At 39.9% G+C, this 27887-nt stretch overlaps 1 protein-coding gene across 3 annotated transcripts in view; it reads left to right on the top strand.

Annotated features, from left to right (window-relative positions):
* Nucleotides 1-27887, top strand: part of twf2 (twinfilin-2) — a 174112-nt gene that overhangs the window by 119103 nt on the left and 27122 nt on the right. For 2 of the 3 annotated variants that reach the window (XM_072280795.1, XM_072280797.1), the window contains 4 exons: nt 11389-11484; nt 15126-15230; nt 16272-16286; nt 27572-27697. In XM_072280795.1, coding sequence (XP_072136896.1) covers nt 11389-11484; nt 15126-15230; nt 16272-16286; nt 27572-27697 — 342 coding nt within the window. The remainder of the gene's footprint in view (nt 1-11388; nt 11485-15125; nt 15231-16271; nt 16287-27571; nt 27698-27887) is intronic. The other variant, XM_072280796.1, reaches the window with a different exon arrangement.

Genomic DNA, 27887 nt, shown 5'->3' with positions numbered 1-27887 from the left:
GATTTGATCTTTTATTTTGTTTAGTCACTTGGAAAATATAAATTACTATGGAAGATATTATCTGTAATGCGCTCACTATCTATGTAAGTGATTATTTTTAAGACTAACGTTTTGGATACAGAAGATTAGAATATCTCCTGTGCTTTTTCTTTCATAATAATTGCTTAAAGTTCCTCAGACTTTCAGTCATTGATTCTCTCTCTTTTAGTATATTTATTTGCAAGGACAGAATCATGCCAAATTTAGTGTATATGGATTTCAGCAAGGCAGTTGATAAGGTACCCCATGCAAGGCTTATCAAGAAAGTAAGGAGGCATGGGATCCAAGGGGACATTGCTTTGTGGATCCAGAATTGGCTTGCCCACAGAAGGCAAAGAGTGGTTGTATATGGGTCATATTCTGCATGGAGATCAGTGACCAGTGTTGTGCCTCGGGGACCTGTTCTGGGACCCCCTACTCTTTGTGATTTTTAGAAATGACCTGGATAAGGAAGTGGAAGGATGGGTTAGTAAATTTGCTGATGACACAAAGGTTGGGGTTGTTGTGGATAGTGTGGAGGGCTGTCAGAGATAAAAAAGTGGGACATTAATAGGATGCAAAACTGGGCTGAGAAGTGGCAGATGAAGTTCAATCCAGATAAGTATGAAGTGGTTCATTTTGGTAGGTAAAATATGATGGCAGAATATACTATTAATGGTAAAACTCTTGGAAGTGTGGAGGATCAGAGGAATCTTGGGGTCTGAGTCCATAGGACACTCAAAGCTGCTACACAGGTTGACTCTGTGGTTAAGAAGGCATACGGTGCATTGGCCTTCATCAACCGTGGGATTGAGTTTAAGAGCCAAGAGGTAATGTTGCAGCTATACAGAACGCTGATCAGACCCCACTTGGAGTACTGTGCTCAATTCTGGTCGCCTCACTATAGGAAGGATGTGGAAACCATAGAAAGGGTGCAGAGGAGATGTACAAGGATGTTGCCTGGATTGGGGAGCATGCCTTATGAGAATAGGTTGAGTGAACTTAGCCTTTTCTCCTTGGAGCGATGGAGGATAATAGGTGACCTGATAGAGGTGTACAAGATAATGAGAGGCATTGATCGCGTGGATAGTCAGAGGCTTTTTCCCAGGGATGAGATAGCTAGCATGAGAAGGCATAGTTTTAAGGTGCTTAGAATAGGTACAGAGGAGATGTCTGGGGTAAGTTTTTTACGCAGAGTGGTGAGTGCGTGGAATGGGCAGTCAGTGGCAGTGGTGGAGGCAGAAACAATAGGGTCTTTTAAGAGGATCCTGGATAGGTACATGGAGCTTAGAAAAATAGAGGGCTATGGTAAGCCTAGGTAATTCTAAGGTTATGACATGTTCGGCACAGCTTTGTGGGTCGAAGGGCCTGTATTGTGCTCTAGGTTGTCTATGTTTCTGTTCCTTATTGGAGTGTCCTATGGACTCAGACCCCAAGATCCCTCTGATCCTCCACACTGCCAAGGGTCTTACCATTAATACTATATTCGGCCATCATATTTGACCTACCAAAATGAACTACCTCACACTTATCTGGGTTGAACTCCATCTGCCACTTCTCAGCCCATTTTTGCATCCTATCGATGTCCCGTTGCAACCTCTGACAGCCCTCCACACTATCCATAACACCCCCAACCTTTGTGTCATCAGCAAATTTACTAACCCATCCCTCCACTTCCTCATCCAGGTCATTTATAAAAATCATGAAGCGAAGGGACCCCAGAACAGATCCCTGAGGCACACCACTAGTCACCAACCTCCATGTAGAATATGACCCATATACAACCACTGTTTGCTTTCTGTGAGCAAGTCAATTGTGGATCTACAAAGCAATATCCCCTTGGATCCCATGCCTCCTTACTTTCTCAATAAGCCTGGCATGGGGTACTTTATCAAATGCCTTGCTAAAATCCATATACATTACATCTACTGCTCTACCTTCATCAATGTGTTTAGTCACATCCTCAAAAAGTTCAATCGTGAGGCACGACCTACCTTTGACAAAGCCATGCTGACTATTCCTAATCATATTATGCCTCTCCAAATGTTCATAAATCCTGCCTCTCAGGATCTTCTCCATCAGCACTGAAGTAAGATTCACTGGTCTATAATTTCCTGGGCTATAGCAACTCACTTTCTTGAATAAGGGAACATCATCTGTAACCCTCCAATCCACATTGTGATATGTGTTCAGGAAAGGTTGAAAGTAAATTTTTTTCAAAGTACATAGTGATGCTGGGGAGTTTTGTAAGCCCTGTAGAGTTTTCACTATTTCTGCATGGGTGTGGGGTGTAGGGTGTGATCGATTCTTCATATGGGTCCTAGAATTGGATAGAGAGAACCCATTATACTTTATACTTGTTCATTTATTGAGAAAAAATATCCAATATTACATGCAAAAAGTGCTAGGCCAACTCAAAGGTCTTAAGGTGGATAAGTCACTTGGGCTAGATGGACTACATCCCAAAGTCCTGAGATGCATTGATCATGATCTTTACAGAATCACTTGATTCTGGCATAGTCCCGGAGGACTGGAAGATTATAAATGTCACTCTACTCTAAAGAGAGGGGAGGAAAGCAAAGGAAAGGAATTGATAGATGAAGCACCCTGGTTTCCTTGGCTGCGTAAGTCTAGGAAAGGCAGTCTCAAGTCCTGCCAAACTCGTGAGATTGAGACAGCTTGTCCAACCCCAAACCCCGGTTTGTGTGGCTGCTGTGTAAATTTTTTACCCAGTTACAAATTAGTACAATGAAATAACAGACAGTACAATGCATAGGATTAAAGGGTTTATGAAACTTAACTAAAGGGTTAGTAAAGAATAGCAAAAAGAAAAGGGCTCATTCTGATTAAACAGTCAAATATACGCAAGTTCGAGCTCATCTTGAACTTCTCTGTCACTCACATGCTGGGCCCTCAGTCAACATGAACACCCACACCACCTTCCAAACGTTGCTCGCAATCCATCCCGAACAAACGGATCTCCCACAGGATCGTATGACCAGTTCTCCCCAGCATTTTTTCTTCTTCATTTCCCGCCAAACAAAAGCCCAAGACCAACCTTATTGGTCCCTCACCAAGAAAACCTACTGAGATGGCACACATTCTACATTATCCCTCATCTTCAACAATAACCCAAACAGGCTGAAAGCAGAACAGCAGCTTTTACAGAGCTGCTGAATGAAATACGCTCCCCCCCCACCTCAAATAGTCATGTCCTCATGACTTTGAAATTATTTGTCATCCAGTCATCAATAACACCATTTTCAAAGGAATTGCGTGAAGTCAGAACCTCCAATCCATTTGTAAAGTGTCGTGACATATCTCACTAGGGGTTTAGTCGCAACCCTCTGTTCCCTCGGTGCTACATAGGCCAGCTTATCTGGTGGTCTCCTGACTCTTTGAGACCTCCTTATCCCATCATCTATGTCTTCAGTTTCAGACACTTCTTGGGATACTTCTGGTCTACACAGCGAGGCCTTCCCCGGTCTATCGCTCATGCCTTCCTGCAACCTTGATCCCTCTGCCACTTGGCTGAGCTCAGCTACATCCCCAGTTACTTTAGAGCCCAGCTACCCTTCATGGTGCAGCTGCCAGCCTGCTTGAGCACTGCTAATCTCCCCCATTTCAGCAGGAGAAAGGTTGGGAATCTCTTCCTCAATTATTGGGGAGTTGGCTAAAGGCAGCATATACCGCACCCCCATTTCCTCATCCTCCATATCCCATTCACGGCGGGCGTTGGTTTAATCCTTCCTTCTACTGATCCTTCAGTTTCCCCACATTGCCACAGAGACCTCTTACTAGGTGTAGGGCCCAGGTCAGACTCCAGATCAACACACACGTCTTGTCCCAGAGGTAGAAGGTGGTTCCAATGGAGAATTTTGACATGCCCATTCCCATCCTCTGGTTTCACCTGGTTTCATTATACATGGCCTATCAGCAGCATTAACAGAGCTTTACCAAGAAGGATTTCTCGCAGGTCAGTGACAGTTAATTAAAAAGGCAGCTTCGAAAGCGTTAGTCCACTGTACATGGCCTATCAGCGGCTATAACCGGAACACCAGTCGTGAGTTAAATAGCAGGAAATGTTCAGACATAAAAAGGAGACACTGCCCAATGGAGCGGTCATCGACGCAGTGATCTGAGGCAGAGTGGTAGGGCTTTGGCTCATTCGGGCTTCAGCGATAACAAGTTGAGGCGAGGTAGGTTACCTGTGAGGAATAGAAACAGCAAGTATGTCTGTGAGGCCGGTTTGCTGTACTGCGTGTCAGATGTGATCAGGTCCGGTGTCTGGGCTCCTTTCGTTTACTTGGTCCATTCGCAACTGATTCACCTCAGCCATTGGAAGCAACTTAGCTGCCTCTCTAGCCAGAAAATGTAGACGGAAAGTTTCTCCACCTTCTCCTGAAACCTGTTCTGAAACCCCGTCATAAGCTCCATTGGGCTTCCCGTCACACCAAACACCTTTTCCAGTGCTTGCATGTAGCCTGCAGAGGTAGCAAAGGTGTCTTTACGGATCGCACTACGTCAGCAGCTGGCCCCTTCAAACTTTCAACCAATCACTGTCTTTTTACATCATCAGAGTACTACCACTTATCCAGCATCTGAAAAGTCTGTTCTGCCCAAATCTCATACTCCTCTTCCCCCTCCAGGGTGGGCTTCACCTCTGAGAACATTCTCAGCTTTCAATCACTAGGACCCTTAGCCTGTGCACTGGGCCATTTATTCGCCAGAGAGGTAAGGGCTGATACTAATTCAGAATTCTCACTCCTTGCTGGGGGGACTCATTAGACATTTCAAATCAGACCACTCCTTCCTCTCGCTCCACAGAAACGAGAGCAACCTGTCTTTCAAGTCTCCGCCCCCAGCTACAGGAGACTTGGCTTGCAAATTGGCCCGCTCGCCTACACTCCCGTCCTCCGGAAAGTACGGACAGCCCACGGCCCCCCTCTCCCAGGGCCCCAAGAGTACCAGGCACTTCCACTGCTGTTATATCAGCGCTAATCTGAACTAGAACAAAGTCTTTGCCCACCATTTTATCAAACCTCCGTTCAACCCCTGCGACATCCATAACCATGCATCGTAATCACTTTACCGAACAACAGTTTAACACAGACTTAAACACATGATCCACTGGATGAGTGCTCAGGGCAATCACACAGCATCCAACAAAATCGATCCCAGATGATACCCCCACAATGAAACACCCTGGTCTCTTTGGCTGCGTAAGTCTCAAGTCCCGCCAAATTCATGAGATTGAGACAGTTCGTCCCACTCCAAACCCCGGTTTGTGTGGATGCTGTGTAATTTTTTACCCAGTTACAAATTAGTACAACAAAATAACAGACAGTACACTGCATATGATTAGAAGAATTATATTTATGAATCTTAACTTAACTAAAGGGTTGGTAAGAAAATACCAAAAAGAAAAGGGTTCATTCTAATTAAACAGTCAAATATGCACAAGTGGGAGCTCATCTTGAACTTCTCTGTCACTCACGTGCTAAGCCCTTGGTCAGAATGAACGTCTTCCAAAGCAATCCATCTCGAACAAGTGGGTCTCCCATCGGATCATATGCTATGACTGTTTTCTCTCTTCATTTCCTGCCGAACAAAAGCCGAAGACCAACCTTATTGTCCCACTAATTGGATGGCACACATTCCACATCATCCCTTATCTTCAACAATAACCCAAACAGGCTGAACGCAGAACAGCAGCTCTTACAGAACTGCTAAGTAAAATACCTGCGGCATAACAGTAAAGATGTGAACCAGGGCACCACATAAGCCAGTTAGCCTAATCTCAGTGGTTAGGAAAGTGTTGGAGTCTATTATTAAGGATGACCATAAGACAAAGGAGCAGAAGTAGGCCATTCGGCCCATCGTGTCTGCTCTGCCATTTTATCATGAGTTGATCCGTTCTCCCATTTAGTCCCACTCCCCCGCCTTTTCACCATAACCTTTGATGCCCTGGCTACTCAGATACCTATCCATCTCTGCCTTAAATACACCCAATGACTTGGCCTCCACTGCTGCCCATGACAACAAATTCCATAGATTCACCACCCTCTGACTAAAAAAACCCTGACGAAGGGTTCTGGCCCGTAATGTTGACTGATCGTTTCCATGGATGCTGCCCATCCTGCTGAGTTCCTCCAGCGTGTTGTGAGTGTTACTTTGACCCCAGCATCTGCAGAGTATTCTGTGTTTACAGATTCATTTCCCAGTACCAGATCAAGTACAGCCTCTCCTCTAGTTGGCTTATCTACATATTGTATCAGGAAACATTCCTGAACACACCTAACAAACTCTACTCAATCTAAACCTCTTGCTCTAGGGAGGTGCCAATCAGTATTTAGGAAATTAAAATCTCCCACTATGACAACCCTGTTATTATTACACCTTTCCAGAATCTGTCTCCCTATCTGTTCCTCGATGTCCCTGTTAAAACTGGGTGGTCTATAAAACACACCCCGTAGAGTTATTGACCCCATCCTGTTCCTATCTTCCACCCACGGAGACTCAATAGACAATATCTCCATGACTTCCTCCTTTTATGCAGCCGTGACACTATCTGTGATCAGCAGTGCCACGCTCCCACCTCTTTTGCCTCCCTCCCTGTCCTTTCTGAAACATCTAATGCCTGGCACTTGAAGTAACCATTCCTGCCCCTGAACCATCCAAGTCTCTGTAATGACCACAACATCACAGCTCCAAGTACTAATCCACACTCTAAGCTCATCCGCTTTGTTCATGATACTCCTTGCATTAAAATAGACACATCTCAAACCATCAGTCTGAGCGCATCCCTTCTCTATCACCTGCCTATTTTCCCTCTCGCACTGTCTACGAGCTTTCTCTATTTGTGAGCCAACCACCCCTTCCTCCGTCTCTTCAGTTCGGTTCCCACCCCCAGCAATTCTAGTTTAAACTGTCCCCATTAGCCTTAGCAAACCTCCCTTCCAGGATATTGGCCTCCCCCCCCCCCCCCCCCCCCCAGATTCAAGTGTAACCCATCCTTTTTGTACAGGTCACGCCTGCCCCAAAAGAGGTCCCAATGATGCAGAAATCTGAATCCTTGCCCCCTGCTTCAATCCCTCAGCCACGCATTTATCATACACCTCATTCTATTCCTATACTCACTGTCATGTGGCACAGACAGTAATCCCGAGCTTCTCAACTTCCTTCCTAGCTCCCTGTAGTCTGTTTTCAGGACCTCCTCACTTTTCCTACCTATGTTGTTGGTACCAATATGTACCACGACCTCTGGCTGTTCACCTTCCCACTTCAGTATATCGTTGATGCGATCAGAAACGTCCCAAACCCTGGCGCCTGGGAGGCAAACTACCATCTGTGTTTCTTTCCTGCATCCACAGAATCGCCTGTCTGACTCCCTCACTATAGAGTTCCCTATCACTGCTGCCATCCTCTTCCTTTCCCTACCCTTCTGAGCCACAGGGCCAGACTCTCTGTTGCTTCCCCCAGGTAGGCTGTACCCCACCCCCCCAACAGTACTCAAACAGGAGTACTTATTGTTAAAGGGGACAGCCACAGGGGTACTCTCTAGTATCTGACTCTTGCCCTTTCCTCTCCTGAATATTACCCACTTATCTGTCTCCCTAGGCCCCGGTGTGACTACTTGCCTATAACTCCTCTCTATCACCTCCTTACTTTCCCTGACCAGACGAAGGTCATCAAGCTGCATTTCCAGTTCCCTAATGCAGGGGTCCCCAACCTTTTTTGCACTGCGGACCGGTTTATTATTGACAATATTCTTGCAGACCAACCAATCGTGGGGGGGGTGGGTATTACCAACGGACGAGAGTAGCAGGCAAATAAGTTGTGTTTACCCAGAGAGACTACAATGACCATGAAGCCTTACGCGGGCACCAGTGCACATGCGTGTATGTGCCCATTTTTTTTTCTACGAATCGTTTTTGGCGATTCTGGTCAGGTGGGAGGGTGGGGGTTAGTCACGACCGGAATATAGGTCAATTTCGTTTCTAAAAGGGTTTATCTAACGAATTTAATATTAAACACACAGCGCATATTTTCCTCGCATGAATGTAGTGATAAGTCAATTATCAGGGGAGGACAGGGGAGCTTGAAGTAAGTGTTGAATGAACTTCCAGTAGAAGTGGTTGAGGCAGTTTCGATATTATCATTTAAAGAAAAATTGGATAGGTATATGGACAGGAAAGGAATGGAGGGTTATGGGCTGAGTGCAGGTCAGTGGGACCAGGTGAGAGTAAGAGTTCGGCACGGACTAGAAGGGCAGAGATGGCCTATTTCTGTGCTGTAATTATTATATGGTTATATAAATCACCTATAAGTCTATAGCATCATAACATTTTAAGTAACGTTTGGATATTAAACACACAGCACATATTTTCCCGGTATGAACATATAAAATCATTGCAACACACCAGTATCGCTGAATCAGTGGGAGCCCTGGGCTTGTTTTCCTGCAACAAGGCGGTCCTATCGAGGGGTGATAGGAGACAGCGATACTCAAAGGGGGTTCCTGATGTCCAGTCTATTCCGCAATTTAGTTTTCATTGCATTCATCGCAGAAAACTCTGCTTCGCAATGATATGATGTTGGAAATGGAAGCAACTCTTTCAGTGTTTTCGTGACTATCTCAGGATATTTAGCCTTGACTTTGATTCAGAATGCCGGCAGAGATGTTATGTCAAAGATACTTTTCAGCCCGCCGTCATTTGCAAGCTCGAGGAGTTGATCTCCTTCCCACGCTGACATGAATGACGCGCGGGTAATGACCTTGCCTGCATAATGGCTCAACAGTGCGTGACAGGGAATGAGGAAAGGTGCTGCTGACTCATATCGCCAAATCATATCGTTTCCTCGCAGCCCAGTAGCACATGCTTTGCGGCCTGGTACCAGTCCGTGGCCCGGTGGTTGGGGACCCTAACGCGGTCCCTAAGGAGCTGCAACTCGATGCACCTAGCGCAGATGTGGCCGTCTTGGAGGCTGGGAATCTCCCAGACTTCCCACATCTGACACCCAGTACAGAACACCAGCCTCACACATATACTTCCTGTCTCTATTCCACACAGGCCATTATCGCCAAAGCCCCGTTGAACCAAAGCCTTCCTACTCTATCTCCCTCAACTATAGCGTCTGTGCTATAAAGCTGTCTTCTTTTTAAACTCTTCTCACTTATCTAACTTGCTGACGTCCACACGCTTGCACAGTCATGCCTGGATCAAAACATTGTTTGCCAATAATTTAGATAATGGAATTGATGGTAAAGTTTGCGGATGATGTGAAGATAGATGGAGGGGTAGGTAGTGCTGAGGAGGCAATGCAATTGCAGCAGGGCTTGGACAAGTTGGAAGAATGGGCAAAGAAGTGGCGGATGGAATACAGTGTTGGGAAATGTATGATAATGCATTTTAGTAAAAGGAACAATAGTTTAGACTATTATCTAAATGGGGAGAAGGCTCAAACATCCAAGGTGCAGAGGGTCTTAGGAGATCTTGTGCAAAACTTCCAGAAGGGTGAGTCATGTGGTAAAGAAGGCAAATGCAATGTTGGCATTTATTTCAAGGGGAATAGAATATAAAAGCAAGGAGATAATGCTGAGGCTCTATAAAACACTGTTCAGTCTGCATTTAGAGTATTGTCAACAGTTATGGGCCCCATATCTCAGAGATGATGTGCCGTCATTGGAGAGAGTCCAGAACAGGTTCATGAGGATGATTCCAGGAATGAAGAGGTTAACATATGAGGAGCGTTTGGCAGCTTTGGGCGTATACTCACTGGAATTTAGAAGAATGCGGGGGGAATCTCATTGCAACCTACTGAATGTTGAAAGAAATAGATAGGATGGATGTGGAGAGGATGTTTCCTATGATGGGGGTATCTCGAACTAGATGGCACAGCCTCAAAATTATGGGGCAACCCATTAGAACAGAGGTAAGGAGGAATTTTTTTAGCCAGAGAGTAGTAAATCTGTGGAATGCTCTGCCATAGACTGTACGTATATTTAAGGTGGAAGTTGATCGTTTCCTGATCGGTCAGGGCATCCAAGGATATGGCAAGAAGGCAATGTATGGGGTTGCGTGAGATCCAGGATCAGCCATGATGGAATGGCAGAGCAGACTCATGGGCTGAATGGCTTAATTCTGTTCCTATGTCTTGTGTTATTAACCATATGGAAATTAGAGGGCATAGCTTATAGATGAAACTGGGAATATTTAAAGGAGAATTAGGAAGTAAGATTTTACACTGAGTGGTAGATACCTGGAATGTGCTGTCAGGGTAAGGGCTCAAGCAAATACAAGAACAGCATGGAAAAGGGATTTAGACAGGCACTTGAACAGGCAGGGAATGAGGAGGTGGAGATTATGTGCAGGTAGATAAGATTAGTTTGGATTGCATTCATAGTCAGTACATATGTTTGTCAAAGGGCTTGTAGCTGCACTATACTATTCTAATGGGACCTTTACATTTGCTATTTCCTCAGATCTTGATTTGGGTCAAATTTACTAACTAGATTGGCTCCACCAATTACAGTTTGAACCAGCACCTACCACAACAATATTGATGTTTACACCTCCAAACTACATCCTTACTGTCCACTACTTTGGCCATGTAATTGGTTACCTTGGTCATTATCTTATGACTTGCCTTTATGATCTTGTCACATAGGCATATGCGCTTCATGAGCAACTTGCCAAGTTTATCAGTTTACTATACTCTTGTGAAGTCTAAATTGTTATTCAAGTAGATTAAGCAGGCTTTTTGAGCTAGCTTTTTGCCTCAAAACTTATTCTTCTCTGTTTAGTCATGTGAAACCACGTACTGGGTTTTCTGAGGATAGATGAAAAACATACATACAGTGCAATAGCTATTCCTTTTTTCCTCAATATAAATTCTTCTGCCTTTGCCTCTAAGGACATGATACTCTCTTACATACACTGTTCTAGAAGCTCTTAGAGTCTTTTCTATTTCTTACTAGTTTACTCAAATATTATATCTTTGCCAGTTTTTTGCTAAGCAACCCCAGTTTTATTCTTGTTAATCTATTTTTGCAGAATTATAGCCCTCATCTGTTAATCTTTAAATATTAGACTCTTATGAGATTATGTTGTGGTTTACTATTCATGTGGAGTTTTCGTATCTTATTTGGAAGTGCATTCTCCAAGAACTATGAATAGTTTGTCCATCAACAAACCTCATAGTATAATTGCCCAATCTGTCTATCATAGCTAATCCCTATATTGCCTGTGTTATTGAATTTCATGGTCTCTCTGAAACTGAGTATTAAGACTCCATTTTAATCCCAGTCTTCATGTCTATCCTTTTCCAGGTTATGTGCGTACTCTAATCTTCTTGTATTTTACACAGGTCAGACAAAAGATGTTATATGCAGCAACTAGGGCGACTGTGAAAAAAGAGTTTGGCGGAGGACACATTAAAGATGAGTTGTTTGGAACAATAAAGGTACAACACCAATGAACACCAGCTATCCTTAAAAACAATACAGAAACTGTTTATTTTAATTGAACAGGTCAGTGGGACTAGGCAGAAAATGGTTCAGCACAGCCAAGAAGGGCCAAAGGGCCTGTTTCTGTGCTGTAGTTTCTATGGTTCTATGGTAAATACAGACAATGTGCATATCCCACCATCTGTTTACTGATAATTTGTTACCTTGGATAGAATTACGAAATTATGCTCGGTTCTCCTGGATTCCAGAGACAGAAAAAATGTATTCCCTGACAATTCAACACCTGAGGTGGTGATTCAGGAGTTAATTTAATCAAACGAGTAATCCAGAGGTCTTAACTAACCCAGATATTTGAAACCCTACTATTGGCAGCTATTATTTTTTCAATTTTTTTTTACTTTCCCCTTCCCTCTTCTTCTATTCCTCATTCTGGCTGGTTACCTCTTCTCAGTTGCCTATCACCTCCCCGGTGCCCCTCTTCCTTCCCTTTCTCACATGGTCCACTCTGCTCACATCAGTCCTTCTCCAGCCCTTTGCTTTTCCCACCTATCCTCTTCCATCTTCTTACTTTATCCCCCCCTTCCTCAGACACCGAGCTTCATCTGTCACCTTCTAACTTTTCCTCCTTCCCCCTCCACCCTCCTTTTCGTTCTGGTGTCTTCTTCCCTCCTTTCCAGTCCTGATGAAGGGTCCCAGCCCGAAACGTCTACTGTTTATTCATTTCCAAAGATGCTACCTGACTTGCTAAGTTCCTCCAACATTTTGTCTGTATTGCCTTGACAGCTATATTTCTTTATCCATCCTTTTTTAAATCATAAAAAAATTAAGGTACAGATGCCCATTCAGCCCATCAAGTTTATACTAATCAAAAAATAGGACCTACTATTTCCTTAGATATTGGCTTGCACTTTATATGCCCGCAAAATATTATTGCAATTTTGGTTTAATTTTATATTACCTATATTATATTCTCCTAGTTTTCATAATTCCCTGTTGACTTTCACTCCTACACATTCTAAATGTCTAGGTTTTCTACAGTATTAAACTTTTAATGATTAAACCTCATTTTGGCCTTTGTACCTTATCTTTCACAAGTTCTCCCTCTTTTTTGGTAGGAGCCTGTTTATTCCAAGCCCTTTGTATCTCCTTTCTAAATGTTCTCATTATCCTGGGACTAGCTTACCTTCACCTAGCTCTTTCTAGTGCATTTTTGAGGAATCACTTCCCCTAGTTCAGGGCCACTATTAGCACTGTCCTTTCCCATACCTGTGCTAAAAAATCATTGAATTATGTTCAACACCATGCAGGTACACTTTTCACCTTCCCAATTTTAATCCTGAAACCTAATCATAATTCCCCCCTTCCCTTATAGGAATTGTGATATACTGATTAAAGTGTCCATCCTTTTATATTGACAATCTCAGTTATTATTGGAGTTATTAAAATAACTTAATGCTTTTCCCACAGTCAAAAACTTGCTGGAGATTTGACCTTCCTTCTCCCTTGGATGGTAGGAGGTCTATAGTACACTCCTAAAATTGTGATCTTCCTTTTATTTTGGTCTTTGGATCAAACCACATGGCCTCATCTATTTATCCTTCTAACATATCATCCCTTCTGGTTTGTTTCTGTAGGCCTTTAATAGTACTCTCATATTAACTATAAAAATTTGCTCATTTCTCTGGTGACTGCGTTTTTAAATATAACATTTCCAGAGTTTCATGTATACCTGCAAATTCTCATGCAATTGACTAGATGGTATTGCTGTTTCTCTGAGCAGAGATAATTCCACCAGCACTGTTGCTTACTCTGGTATGAAACTGGTGTGATAGCACAGAATTCAACCTGCTGTCATATCAGTTATGGCACCTTTGATTTCAGCAAGCCCAAAATTAAAAGTTCAAAAAGTTGAGAATAAACTTATTATCAAAATACATTGAGATTCATTTTCTTACAGGTGTTTACTGGAATAAAAAAAGAAATAAAATAGGAGTCAGGAGGTCCTATCATTTTGGATCTCTCCCTCCCCCTCCCACTTTCAAATCTTTTACTAGCTCTTCCTTCAGTTAGTCCTGACGGAGGGTCTCGGCCTTTAAACGTCGACTGTACCTCTTCCTAGAGATGCTGCCTGGCCTGCTGCGTCCACCAACAACTTTGATGTGTATGGCTTGAAAGTTAGTCTGTAGGTTGTAGAAGCAGTTCAGAGTAGTGATGATTGAAGTTATCAACGCTGGTTCAGGAGCTTGATGGCCCAGGGTACTTGGAGACTACTGATAAAAATAAGGCAAAGTCAGCATGGTTTCTGTAAAAGAAAATCTTGCCTGACAAATCTGTTAAAGTTCTTCGAGGAAGTAAAAAGCAGGGTGGACAAAGGAGAGAGGCAGTGGATGTCATTTACTTGGATTTTTAAAAGGCGTTTGATAAGGTACCACATATGAGGCTACTTAACAAGATAAAATCCTGTGGTGTTACAGGAAAGATGCTGGCATGGATAGAGGAATGGCTGACAGGGAGGAAGCTGCAAGTGGGAATAAAGGGCCCTTTTCTGGTTGACTGCCAGTGACTAGTGGTGTTCCTCAGGGGTCAGTATTGGAACCGCTACTTTTCACATTGTTTGTCAGTGATTTAGATAATGGAATTGATGGCTTTGTGGTAAAGTTTGTGGATGGTACAAAGGTAGATTGAGGGGTAGGTAGTGCTGAGGAAGCAATGCACATGCAGCAGGATGTAGATAAATTGGAAGATTGGGCAAAAAAGTAGTAAATGGAATACAGTTTTGGGAAATGTATGATAATAAAAGGAACAGTAGTGCAGACTATTGTCTAAATGGGGAAAAGGTTCAAACCTCAGAGGTGCAGAGGGATTTAGGAATCATTGTGCAAGACTCCCAGGAGGTTAATTTACAGGTTGAGTCTGTGGTAAAGAAGGCAAATGTTGGCATTTATTTCAAGGGAATAGAGTATAAAAGCAAGGAGATAATGCTGACACTTCATAAGACACTAGTCAGGCCGCACTTGGAGTATTGCCAACAGATTTTAGCCCTGTATCTCAGAAAGAATGTGTTGTCATTGGAGAGAGGCCAGAGGAGGTTCATGAGGATGATTCTGGGAACGAAGGGGTTAACATGTGGAGCATTTGGCAGCTTTGGGCTGGTACTCACTGGAATTAGGGTAAAGAACTAGACGGCACAGCCTCAAAATTGAGGGGCGACCTTTTAGAACAGCGGTAAGGAGGAATTTTTTAGCCAGAGAGTGGTGGATTCTGGTGGATGGAGGCCAAGTCCATGGGTAAGTTTAAAGCGGAAGTTGATAGTTTCCTGGTTGGTCAGGGCATCATGGGATATGGTGAGAAGGCAGGTGTATTGGGTTGAGTGGGATGTGGGATCAGCCATGATAAAGTGTCAGAGGAAACTCGATGGGCTGAATGGCCTGATTCTGCTCCTATGTCTTATGGGTTTAGGATAATAAGTATTCCTGAACCTGGAGGTGTGGTACCTCGTGCCTGATGGTAATAGCAAGAAGATAGCATGGTCTCGGTTGTGAGGTATTTGATGATGGATGCTGCTTTCTTGTAGCAATGCTCCATGTAAATGTATTCAGTGCTGCTGTTGAACACCATGATATGCTTCTCTCAATAGGAGGACATTTGTTTAGGTGGTTACCAGAAACACGTCCAATCCCGCTTGGGACCAGCACCACTTACTGCAGCTGAGGAGGAACTAAAGCAGATTAAGATTAATGAGGTAATAAAAACATCAATACTGTATCACAATCCATTCTCTTAATTGATGGTATTTTCCCACATTGTGCTCATTGTAAAAGAATGTCAGTTTACTTATTCTGAATAGACTTTGACCAAGTTATGGATGTCTGCTTAAGTGAATTCTGACAAGAAAATGGTCTTGATTTGATTTACAGATTGTGGCACTGCCATTTTATTTATATCTTAAAGACAGATGTATTATCTCTTTTTTTTTAATTCTTGGAGTAGTCACAATCCTTTCTTTTATATTTTGTCTAATTGAAAATTGAAGCAGCATAGAAGCAGGAGTGGACCATTTCACTCCTTGTGCCTGATAAATCATTCAGTAAGAACAAAGGTGATCTTTCTTCCACAGAACTAATTTCCTCAACTAACTCCCTATCCCCTTGATATTTAAGAATCCATTTCTTCCTGGAAGATCACAAATAACCCTCCACATCTCTGTTGGATAGGTGAGGAAATTTCTTCTCTATCTCAGTTGTGAATTGCTAACATTCAGCAAGAACCAAACAATATCTTGCACCAAGATTGTACACTTGCAGCTATGATTCCTCCAGGTGAAAAATTAACAGACCTCCATCATGAGGGAGAATGAGAGATAGAGGTAATGGCCGATTGGATTCAAATAATGTGTTCTACAGAGGAAATGTCTGTGTCAATTCATACTGAATGAAAGTGAACGGGTACAGAGCTCTATTATTACCAAGAATGGTGCTTAATAATATGGAAGAGATGATCCTCTGGCACCTAAAACTATCACTGGAAAAAAATGCCAGACATTCAGTTAAATAGACAGCATCTAAATGAAATATTACTTTATACATTCATCAGTTTTACAATTAATGCAGATTATTGTACTAATGTTAAATATTTAATGGCCATCCAATTCGATAATTCATTTCATAACGCCACATTGAGAATACTTAGATCTCAAAATCACCAGAGTTCTTTTCTATGAGGTGAAAAGCCTGCTTTTAACCCAATTTTTGCTGCAGTGGGTTGACATTATTGTCTCTTTCAGGGTAAGATGATTCAGGTAAGTACTTTAAATTTCTCCCATTGTTTGCCTTGCATTGTGTCCTTTTGGGGTGAACTTGAAAAAGCTTTGAATTTCACATATTAAAGTGCCAGGGTACAATACAGTACAACATTTTACTGGGTGTGATATCAGAAAGGACCATTGTAGAAGTGGTAAGTTGTCTCGTAAGTTGCCATATGTGGTCACCACAAATGACACGTAAGGTAGAAATCAAGAAAATGCATTTGCAAGTGTAGCTGTTCACTACAGCAGTCACCTTCATTGGCAGAGCAGTCATTAAGTTTTCCACAGCCAAGTGGAGACTGTTCAGTTTTCACTGTCCAGAAACATAGTCTGCTCCAAAGCTATCCTGCAAAGTAGTACCTCCCCTTAATAATTTTTTTAAACACACTTAAAACAATAACCAACATCATTTGGTGCTGTGTTGCATGAAAAAAATGCAGTGACTTTTGAAATGAAAATTTGAAGCATGCTTAAATTCTTGTGTGTCAGTCAGAAACTTATTTGACTATAGGTCTGGAAGAGTGTATAGGTTCTTCTCCTGTAAATTCAGACTAGAATCTCTGAATCTAAAGGATTCAATATGTTTATTATCAGTCCACATATGATGACAGTTGTCTGATTATTTTGTTTTGAAATGACTGCCATTTACAATAGCTTTAAATTTGGTTGAATCATTATCCAGTACAATTTGTACATCCTGCTAAGATTGTGTATAACTGATAGCACTTGAATTCTCTAGTTTGTACCTACCTGAATTTCACTGCAAAATAATGAAAGAGTAGCCATGAAAGTTGCATCTACAGTATAATATTTCTAATGGGTAAAATGTTTCAGCAACATAAATATTCCTGTGAGTTTGATATCCCTGTCTCCTTTAAGCCAAATTAAAACAGCATTCAAGTTCTTGTGCACCTCATGGAACCCAAATTTGCGTTATAAAATTGCCTGTGGCCTAAATCGGACCGTTGCAGTCATTTGGAATACACAACACAAAAGGAAGTCATGGAGCCCATCATATTCCAACTGGCTCACTATAGAGCAACTCTCCAGTTCTTTCCCGTGAAATATTTATCCAATTGCTTCTTACAAGCCACAATAGAACTTTTATGCACTATATGTGTAGGTAATGCGTTCCAAATAACAGCCAAGCACTGGATAAAAGTATTTTTTCATATGTCAATCTTAATTCTCTTCTTCGTTTATTTCATTTCTGAACTATTACCCTCAACCCTTTAACAAAGGAAACAGCTTTCTCCATCCAGCCCTTTCAATTTTATATATACTTCAATAAAATTTCCTCTCCCTTTTCTCTTCTCTAAAGATAACAGCCACAAGCCTAACCAGTTTTTTCCCTTTTACTGTAGTATATTGTCCCAGTAGTCATTTTCATAAATTTTCTTGACTCTCTCAGTCTTCTTACAATGTGGCTACTAGAACCGAACACAGATGAGACATAATGCAAAGAAATGTGAGTTGATGCATTTTGGTAGGAAAAATGAAGAAAGACAATATGTTCTGTAGGGAGTGCAGAACCAAAGTGACCTGGCAATATGTGTTATAAAGGTTTTATCCTCATTATTTTGAATAATAAAGTTCAGAATTCTGTCTGCTTTCTCAGCTAGTCCTGTCACTCTGATCATACAACTCTTACAGAAAAGGATTTTTTTTTAGAGTAACAGCATAGCATAGTGGTTAGTGTTACGCTATTACAGCAGCAGCGGCCACTGTCTGCAAGAAGTTTGTATGTTCTCCCTGTGACTGCATGGGTTTCCTCCCACATTCTACAGAAGTGCAGGTTAGTAGGTTAATTGGTCATATGTGTATAATTGGGCAGCACAGGCTAGTTGGACCAGAAGGACTTGTTGTCATCCTGTATCTCTAAGATAAAATAAATAAAGTGTCCTTTATATTCCACATTCTTTGTACAAAAATTAATGTATATTTCCTGCATTACAATTCTTCTGCCATGCATCTGCCCATTTCAGCAGCCTACTTGCATCCTGCTGCAAGCTAGTACAATATAATATTATCAGTATAATCCCCTTTTATAGTGAAGCTGGTTTCTGCAAGGTTGTAAAACTACTCACCTGATCAACACAGAACAGTTGCTAAGTGCCCAAAACACACAAATCAGAGACAATTTTGAGATGTTTGATGTAAATTCAGTAAGTTTCATTTGTGTGTGTATGTGTGTGCATGTGTCTATGAGTTTTTCTCCCTATTTCTCATGTTAAAATTTATTTTACATTCTGTAGTTGTCCTGACTGCATTGTGGTGAAATACGCTTCTGTCAGTTGCCAAACCTTTTTAATATTAATAAGAAAAATACAAAGGATGTTTTGCTATCAAAAATGAGGTTGACCTCCATCGCTTGTGTTACATCGTGTAAAGTCAATTTAAAAACAAAACTGAACTACTGAGATCACCCTGCTTTTTGCATCATCCATCAAAGATATGGTTGCAATATCCTTATTTTATAGGGTTTTCTAAATAGATATAAAATGTGGACTGTATAAGCCTGTCCCTGAATTGATATACGGTATTTAAATTCAAAATTGTTGCAGCATTTTATTCCAGGAATACATTATTCCTTTGCTGAGGAGGGATCTCATGCTGTACCTCCCATACGAGGTACATTACTCCTTTCCCAAGGAGGGATCTCATGCTATAACCTCCCACATCACAATCCAACAACCTGTGTGAATGTAGGTACTGAATTGCCCGAGGTATACTGGAGTAGCAAGTGGATGTTTAACTGGTATGTTCACCTCTGCACAATATATACTATAGCAAGAACTAAACTTTCAATTTTAAGTTGAACAATGACCATAAGAATTCTTATTACGTTAATTTCTTCATTTTCATTTTTACTTTCACGCCCTCTGGATTGGTGTGAATTGGATTTAATATCTAATCTTCGTCATGACTTTCTGTGTGGTATTAAGAATAAATAAGACTTGTAAATTTATGGGGAAACTTATGTGTACTGTGAGGCCAGTTTTCATAATGTCACTTGCAACATCATCACAAAATGACAACTGTATTAATTTTGGATTGGATTATATTTTAAAAGTAAGCATATGCTGATTTTCCTCCAGAGAACAGAACACATTTGATGAACAATATCTATCAATCACCTGTTTTTAAAAAGCTGAATAAAGTGAGAAAATGTTTTTCCTTTTGACAAAAATGCTTTATTAGCACAAAAAGCAGTGTCTGGAGAATTATTTTACAAAAATATGCTTGTGGGAATTTTAACAGTTCAGTTTTTCACTTCTGCACATCTTCCCACTGATCCTGAGCCTCCCTTCATGATTTTTCAAGTTGTTTTCCATGGCAGTTACATAACTGTCTTTCCATTTTCTCTGAATGTTTCTGTGAGATTCAAGTTATCAGGAAGTTGCATGTTTTGAATGTTGTAATTTTGAAAATAGGCCTTTTGGGCAAAGTGTATGTATTTCAGTACATCGGAGTGGAGTGTTTAAAGGTGTACACAAATTTACAGTAGAATGTTTATCAGAATGGCACAAGTTGTCACTTTGATGACCTTCACATTTATTATGATGTCGTGTGTAATGTTGACAAATGTGTATTGTATTCACCTTCAACCTGGCCACATCTCCAAATGTCTCTACACAATAAAATACATAAAATTAAAGTAATTTTTACCATTTTGTTTTTTCTTTTCCTTTCTTAGACATAGTACATTGAAATGAAATGATTACATCAACAAGGACACATTTGATTGCAGCATTCAGTCTATCACAGGATGTCACTATCATGTGATTCCAAATTATTCAAAGTTCAAAGTACATTTATTATCAAAGTTTGTATAAGTTCGTCTCCTTACAGACAGCTACAGAACCCAAGAGATCACACTGCACATTCACACCACACTGCAACTGTCCTACACCTTCCAGACTTCAGTTCACAAGGCAAAAGTGCCAGGTCATACAGGTGGTTCAAAAGCTCAACTCCAAAAGGAAAGTTGCAGGTTATTGATTGCTTTGGATCATTTTCAAGATTTGGATCACTTTCGAAGTACGGTGTTATTAATAAAGTAATTAAGTAGTTTTTGCTGCCAGCAAGTTGTTGCTTTGCTTCGCCAGTGCCATCTTAAACCGGAACTGGAATATAATTTCAATGAAGTATATTTGATTAAAAGTGTTCATCTTTTGTTCTCATTCAGAGTTCATGAAGTTTTAGAATCTCACCTGATATTTACTCTAAATACTGTTACAATCAAGCTAGTATAGTTTTAGTTACATATTTTGGCTTAAATGTACTTGTCTATAAGTAGATATTTGATCATATCCTGTAAAAGTTACATCAAAAGAGCCAGGATACTATTTGCGAATTGGAAATGAATTTCAACCATTTGTAGTTAATTTTTGTTGTCTATATAATTAACATCTAAACTGCATAAGAAGTTCATGGAGTTCGTGAGCTTGCCAAATCATGTTGAAACAAAGTTCACCTGTGAGGGTGGTCAGTTAAGTCTCATCAGGATATAAATATATATAATATGATTCAAAACATCTTTCATCTTCAGAAGTGATGTTCAAGGTCATATTTGAACTTGTTTCAACTTGATTTTGGTTCAGATTCACTTCATGCTGCTAACAAAAGCAGCTGATAAGGTATCATTATTGCCACTTCATCTGTGGACAGTTGATGCAACTAAAACAATGAGATTTTCAGTATCTGATTATTACAGACCTTTACTATCATGTTTTCACTTTCTGCTGCATTTCCTGCCTCTTCCACATGCTTTCAGGAGTCTAGCAGCACAATGGTAGGCCTTCAGTTCTTCGTCTTCATTTCTGTATCTGTTTGTTGTCTCCAGTTTCATTAAAGAGATCTTAAGCACTGTTGATAATTAAAGCAAACTAAATTGCTTACTGAATAATATAACACTATTCACTGATCAGTTCAACACTGAGGTGAAAATTTTAGATTTTTCTTTACTTTAAAAATAATCTGATTTTATGATTTTGCATCTTATGGTAATTCAGATATACACATATCTCCTGTTCAATCACCTTTGCATTTCCCATGATAAAGTTAAATTTATAAGATGGTATTTGATTAATTGAATTATATAGAACATAATGATAGTTTTTAAATGAAGAGGCAAAAGTAGCAAGTAACTGGAGCAGAAAAAGTGAAAGTAGGATTAGGCATTGTTTTCCCTACTCAACACAGACTGAGCTGTCTCAGCCCTGAGTCCTTATTTATAGTTGAACCAGATCATTTATGCAGACTTTATTGTGAATGCAGATCCAACCTATTTAGCCTGTCTTGATAGGACAATTGTCTCATCCCACGAGTTAACCTTTTGCAATCCAAATCACATCTGGTACACTCTGGTACACATTCATTTCAACTTCTAAAAGTTTTTTATAAATTCCCTCTCATGCCCAAATGTGATTATTCAAATATTTGGATTATTTTCCTTAAACTCTACTGAATGCTTTCTGTATTCCAGCTGGTATTAAACATCATGGAAAAATTGATCTGTTCTCACAAATATCAGTCAATTCTAAATCAGATAATACAGTGCATTTCTGAACAAATTGCTCCAGATATATTCAGTGGGAATAGCTTTTGCACAACTCCTGCTGAGAAATCTCTACTTTCAATTGAAGCTCATTACTTTTAAAATTAGTGCCCTCTATCTATGTGCAGAGATAACCTGCATCCTTCATTTATTTGGCTCACCAGTAATACGCAGTTTAGTATCCCATTTTAACTCAGTTCTTAGTCAAATCTTAGCCTTCAAAAAAAATTCTGTATTTTGCAAAACATCCACTCTATTTCACTGTAGCAGTATACAAGTGCACTTTCCTTTCATAGAACATTGAAACAAACTCTGTGAATTATTTTGAAGTGTAGTCATAATTATAATTTAGAAACTTAATCATACTGCAAACAGCAATTTGTTTATATCCTTATAATCTTTTTCAGTGCTGGTCTTCAAACTAGTTCCATTTTTTAAAATGTAATTTGAGTTTAATATCGTGCCCTAAAAGATGACATTCAGGACATTATAAGGATCCCTCAGTGTTCCACTGGTCAACCTAGATTTTGTGCTCATGTCTCTGGGGCACAACTTGATTCACAACCTTCTGACAAGAATGTATTCTCACTGAACCATGAAACCCCTTGGTGTTTAAACCATGTTTTTTAAAATAGTTTCTTTCTATGACTTGTGTAGCTATGACACAAGCTGGTTGCCAATTCTCAATCTGGTTGTCCAATTAATTGGTTATTGTGGTTGTATTAATATAATGTATATGTTATGTTTGGCACTTGTAATACAAAACAAAAGTTATTTATTAGAACAGTAAGTACCAGTTTTAAAATTAGATCAGTAAATTCATAAGCTTTCTAAATCAGTAATATAGATTCTGGCTCATTTTTCAGGCAACAAATTAGGGTCTACTGTTGTAGTTATTGACAACAGGACCTTCTATTTTTATATTGAGTGTTTCAATTAACATATTTATGTAAGGTTTTTTTATATATGTGGCCAGTAAAAGGCAGTTTGTATAATTGAGAGTCATGCAATCATTGTGTTATACAGTGCAGAAACAGGCCCTTTGGCACCACTGTTATATCCTGACCAAGACATCCATCTATACTAATTTCATTTGCTAATCCCAGTTGTACCAAATATTTTAACCATAATTTTTGATAGTCTTTAAAAAATTGTGTGGATCTTAGCTGAACAATTTAGTTTAACATTCTTGGAAGCTTTCTATAAATAAATATGTAGAAAGCAACAGCTGTCAGGTGTGCAATGAGCATGTTTGACATTTAATATTATTTATTTTGCAAAAAGTTGAACTTCCTCTTTCAAAATTTGTTTCCATCCTGCCTTTAAAGCATATATTTCTGCATATTTATTTCTTTTGGTATTTGCTTTCCAGTAAATAGATATTATGCACACATACACATATGCACTCTGTCTCACATTCACGCTCACTCCCTCGCTCTGTCTAAGATGGTTTTATTTATCCTATAGTCAGTATATTTTTGTTATATCTTCATAATCTTTTACTCAACTCATCAATGCAGTACTAGTAGTATTTGCAAGATGTAAGGGCATTACTGAATATTGACATAAGCCCATTGTGTCCTGAAAGTAATTGTAATTTCCTAGTGCCTGAAAACAATAGGTCTCTCCCAGCCTTTACATCAATTGTTTATTCCCTTCCATACATGTCGCCTGACCTGCTGAGTTATTCCAGCATTTAGTGTCTGTTATCCTTTGATTTGCAGGCTTTGTTTCACAGTTTTACAACAACTTGACTTATTGCTTCTTTCCAAGCATTTTTAATCTTGATGATGTCCTACAGTTTAGGTTGAATCTTGCACATAAATTGTAAAATTAATTGATTTCCTGCACAATCTAAAACGTGCACCAACAATAATTACACAACAGAAATAGATTCTTCTCAACTTAATCGTCAAAATCTTTCTTGATTTGGAGCTTCATCTATATATATCCCCGAAATATTTTTGATCAGAGTTGATCTCTGTACCTGTTCCATTTCTTAATACCCTTTCTGGCCTGGATACAATATACCAGCTGGTATCTGTCTCATGATTTAAAAGTTTGATTCAATTGTTTTTGTGTACTGTGCACCTCCATATAAAGTTCTTTATCAGCTTGACAAGATCATTTCTTTAAAGTTACGTGTACATGGCTTTCTTTTTAAAATTTGACTGCTGAATGCTCGACTACAAACTTTACCTGTTTTTGAGGAAGGGGAACATGTATTTAACAATACATCTATCAGCATAATGTACAATGTGGTAAGTTAAAGGAGATGTGCAAGAGTCACAGCTAAGACAGAACCTTCAAATTTTGATCATTAACTTTTTTTTAAGCATTCCTTATGTCATTGTAACATTTCTGGAGCAAACTATGCCAGGCACCATGTGTGTGCAAAGTTACAATTAGATGGAAGTATGTCAAGTTAGGAAATCATAATGCCTGTCCGTATGCAGCACAGATGAAGACCACCACTGCCAACTTGAAGATTACTACTCTATCTAACATGCTGTATAACATCTAAAAGCTGAACCTATATCCAGCAGTAGGAAGGAAGCCCATCAGTACTATTTAAAAGAATTGTTAACTACAGGTAGGGTAGTTGCTGGTTGATTCCTTCTGGCTGTTTAAGATCAGCAGAAAACAGATCCTTTGGCCCAGCTGTTTCATTTAGCCCATATCTCTTTAAATCTTTCCTATCCATAAAACTGCTCAAATGCCTTTCAGATGTTATTGGATCTGCCTCAACCACTTCCTCAGGAATCTCTTTCCATATGAAGATGTGGTTTCAGTTCTGCAAATCTTTGGTACTCTTACCGGTTATTTCCATTTGTCAACTTCTGCAGGAAATGTGGTCCTGAACATTCTGAAAGCAAACTACTATAGATGCTGGAAACCTGAAGTAAAACAGAAAATCTGAAACTATGTGGGAATTTTGATTCTCTTTCTCTCACTTACTAACCTCAGGAGCATTTCTAGTGCTTTCTGTTTTATTCCTGCGTTTATATTTTTTTGCTGATTTCAAGGTTTCTGCGTAAATCAGTCACTTCTGGACTTGGCTGTTTGAGTACACATTCCACTATCTAGGAGGATGGGCAGAAGACGTGTAAAACAGTACAAGCTGCTGACAGGCCAAGAGATAACTGTGTGAGATTTTAATGTTAAAACTCTATTAACAATATATATACTCTTCAGAGCCATACCTGCAGAGCAAGGAACATATTGCCAGTGGCTATCAAGTTGAATGTGATAGGAATTTCATGGCTTCTTTGATGTAAGATAGAAGCTGGAAATAGCTCCAACATGTCGCAACTCTCATATAAAAGGGAGATCACTAAAATAATCTATTCCAATTGAGCTGACTTAATTATTCTTACCAGAGCTAGTCTTACATGCCAGGGCTACAAGGAATTGCTGCATGTCTCTCTCTCTGGTGTGTGACTAGAATGATCTCTGGGGGCCTGCCAGCACTCATGGCCTACATTGTATGGACTTGTCGACATTAGCTGTTTACAAGCCACCATGCCAAGAAAAGCTATCCACTGACAAAATGGCACATACCTCAGTGAATGTTACAGCACATACACACATGAGCAGCATGTACATATTGGAAACAATGCTTTTGCACAGAAGGTAATGTAACTGAAGACTCATATGCAGAAACAACATTGTCACTATCTAGACTGCTCAAGAAGACCCCTGAGTTGGTGCATCATTATCCGGTGCAAGCTGCATAACCTTACAAATACAAGAGCAGCTTTTGCCACCGGCAGCAGGAGGAAAAGGAGAAAGGAAAGGGTGTCCAGCTTATCCATAAAGAAGTTGTCCAAATTTAGGAACATATTCTGCATTGGGGATTTTGAGGAGACAAGAAATAGAGATGTGTAGATAACTCAAAAAGTAACAGGGTTCAATATTTGCTGTGATTATTGAGATTTAAAAGGAAGCAAGAGAATTTTTAAATTGAGTTATTGCTTTGATGTTTAGATAAGATTAGTTTACAATCGTACCGTCTGGAGGCATTGCTGAAATAAAATCCACCACAAAATGAATGTCCCCAATCTAATGTATAAATAAAATCATCAAATTATAAACAGCAGTCAGATGATCCTTGTGCAGGCATTTCCTGGCTTCTACACATCTTTTCCTGCCCTTCATTTATACACTCAGTGGCCACTTTATTAGGTACACATGTACGCCTGTTTGTTAATGCAAATATCTAATCAAACAGTCATGTGGCGACAACTCAATGCATAAAAGCATGCAGATATGGTCAAAAGGTTCACTTGTTGTTCAGACCAAACATCAGAATGGAGAAGAAATGTGATGTAAATGACTTTGACAATGAAATGATTGTTGGTGCTAGATGGGGTGGTTTGAGTATGTCAGAAACAGCTGAACTGCTGAGATTTTCACAATAACTGTCTCTAAAGTTTACAGAGAATGGTGTGAAAACAAAAAACATCCAGTGAATGGCAATTCTGTGGGCAAAAATGCCTTGTTAATACCTTGTTCCAGTAGCAAAATATTGCGGACATACACTTGGTGTCCACTTTATTAGGTAGAGGAGCTATCTAATAAAATAGCTGCTGAGTGTCACCTCAGCAATCCATTAAGCTGTCGGAGGATAGACTGCTAAGGAGTCTCTTTCAACATTTTAATCTGTAGCCCATGATGACAACTGCCCTCGTGAAAACATGCTAGGAAGCTCGGTGAGTGTTCACTACAACACAGGCTTTGTGTAGTGGTTGCTTATGCTGCAGTGGGAATAGTGACATTGACCATCAGGCACAATTTCTTGCATCGAAGCCTCATATGCAGCATCCACAACCCTTTAGAGTTTTCTCTGTTTTGCCTTGTGCCATTCTTCATAATTTTCTAGGTTAGATTCAGTAGCAGAACATCTGCCACAATGTACATTAAGAGTTGTACACTGGAATTATGTATTGCAATCAGAACTAGCTTCCATGTTAACTTGTAGCTGATACAGCCGGCCAGTAAACTTCATAATCAGTGCTGTCTAATTTCTTCAAATTGTCCTTGGGCAATTTTGCACACAGTTTGTATTCCACTACAAATTAATTCTTTTTGAGAACTCGAGAATATTTTTGAGAGCTGTCCAAATTAGCCCCTAAGCTTGATACATAAAGTGATAGACTAATGCAGCATGGAAACAGGCTATTTGGCTCAACTTGTCCATGCTAACCACATTGACCAGCAAATCATATCCCTCTAAACCAACCTTATTTATGCCATGCACCCCAGCTTGGGAAACTCTGCCTCGAAACCTTTCTTATCCATATACTTGTCCAAATGTCCAACTGTTAATGCACCTGCCCAAGCCACCAGCTCCAGCAGCCTACAGTTCTTCAGTAATTTTATATAATTAACTATGGAATTATATGCTTGTTTCAAGGTTCAAGTTTATTGTCATTCAACTGTACACTTGTATACCGCTAAACGAAACAACTTCCCTCCGGACCAAGGTGGACAACACAGTAAATATAACATGCATAAAACATAAAGCAGTATTACCACTAGTAAATTAACAAATAATAAGGTGCAATGTGATAAGGTTCAGACTGTGTTAAATTGTCTGTTAAAATGTTGCTTTTATGTTTGTAGTATATTCAAACTGCATCTATATGTCAGTTATGTATTTCTTGTGCATTTTAACTCCAGTATGGTTATGCATTAATTTATTGTTTGGCCATTGTAGGTAAAGACTGAGATCAGTGTCCAAAGTAAACAGCAGACAATGCAAGGTATTGCATTTCCAATCCAGGAAAATGCCATCACAGCCATTCTCTTACTTAAGGAGAAGAAGATAAATTACATCCAACTGGTATGTAATACTCTTTTCATGGCTTAAATTTTAATCACTATAGATTGAATTAATTTTGTTAATTGTAGAGCTGTGTCTTGCATGTAACAAAATAGGTGTACTGTGCTAACAATTAGCCAGTGTATGGTATAATGCTTTAACTTAATTATAGTTATGTTTCTTAACAATGATTATTTTTATTCTAAGATAC

The sequence above is a fragment of the Mobula birostris genome, chromosome 16 (genome assembly GCF_030028105.1).
Source record: "Mobula birostris isolate sMobBir1 chromosome 16, sMobBir1.hap1, whole genome shotgun sequence".
Classification (NCBI taxonomy): Eukaryota; Metazoa; Chordata; class Chondrichthyes; order Myliobatiformes; family Myliobatidae; genus Mobula; species Mobula birostris.
The sequence above is the reverse complement of the archived record's forward strand: the minus strand, read 5'-3'. Positions and strand labels throughout refer to the sequence as shown.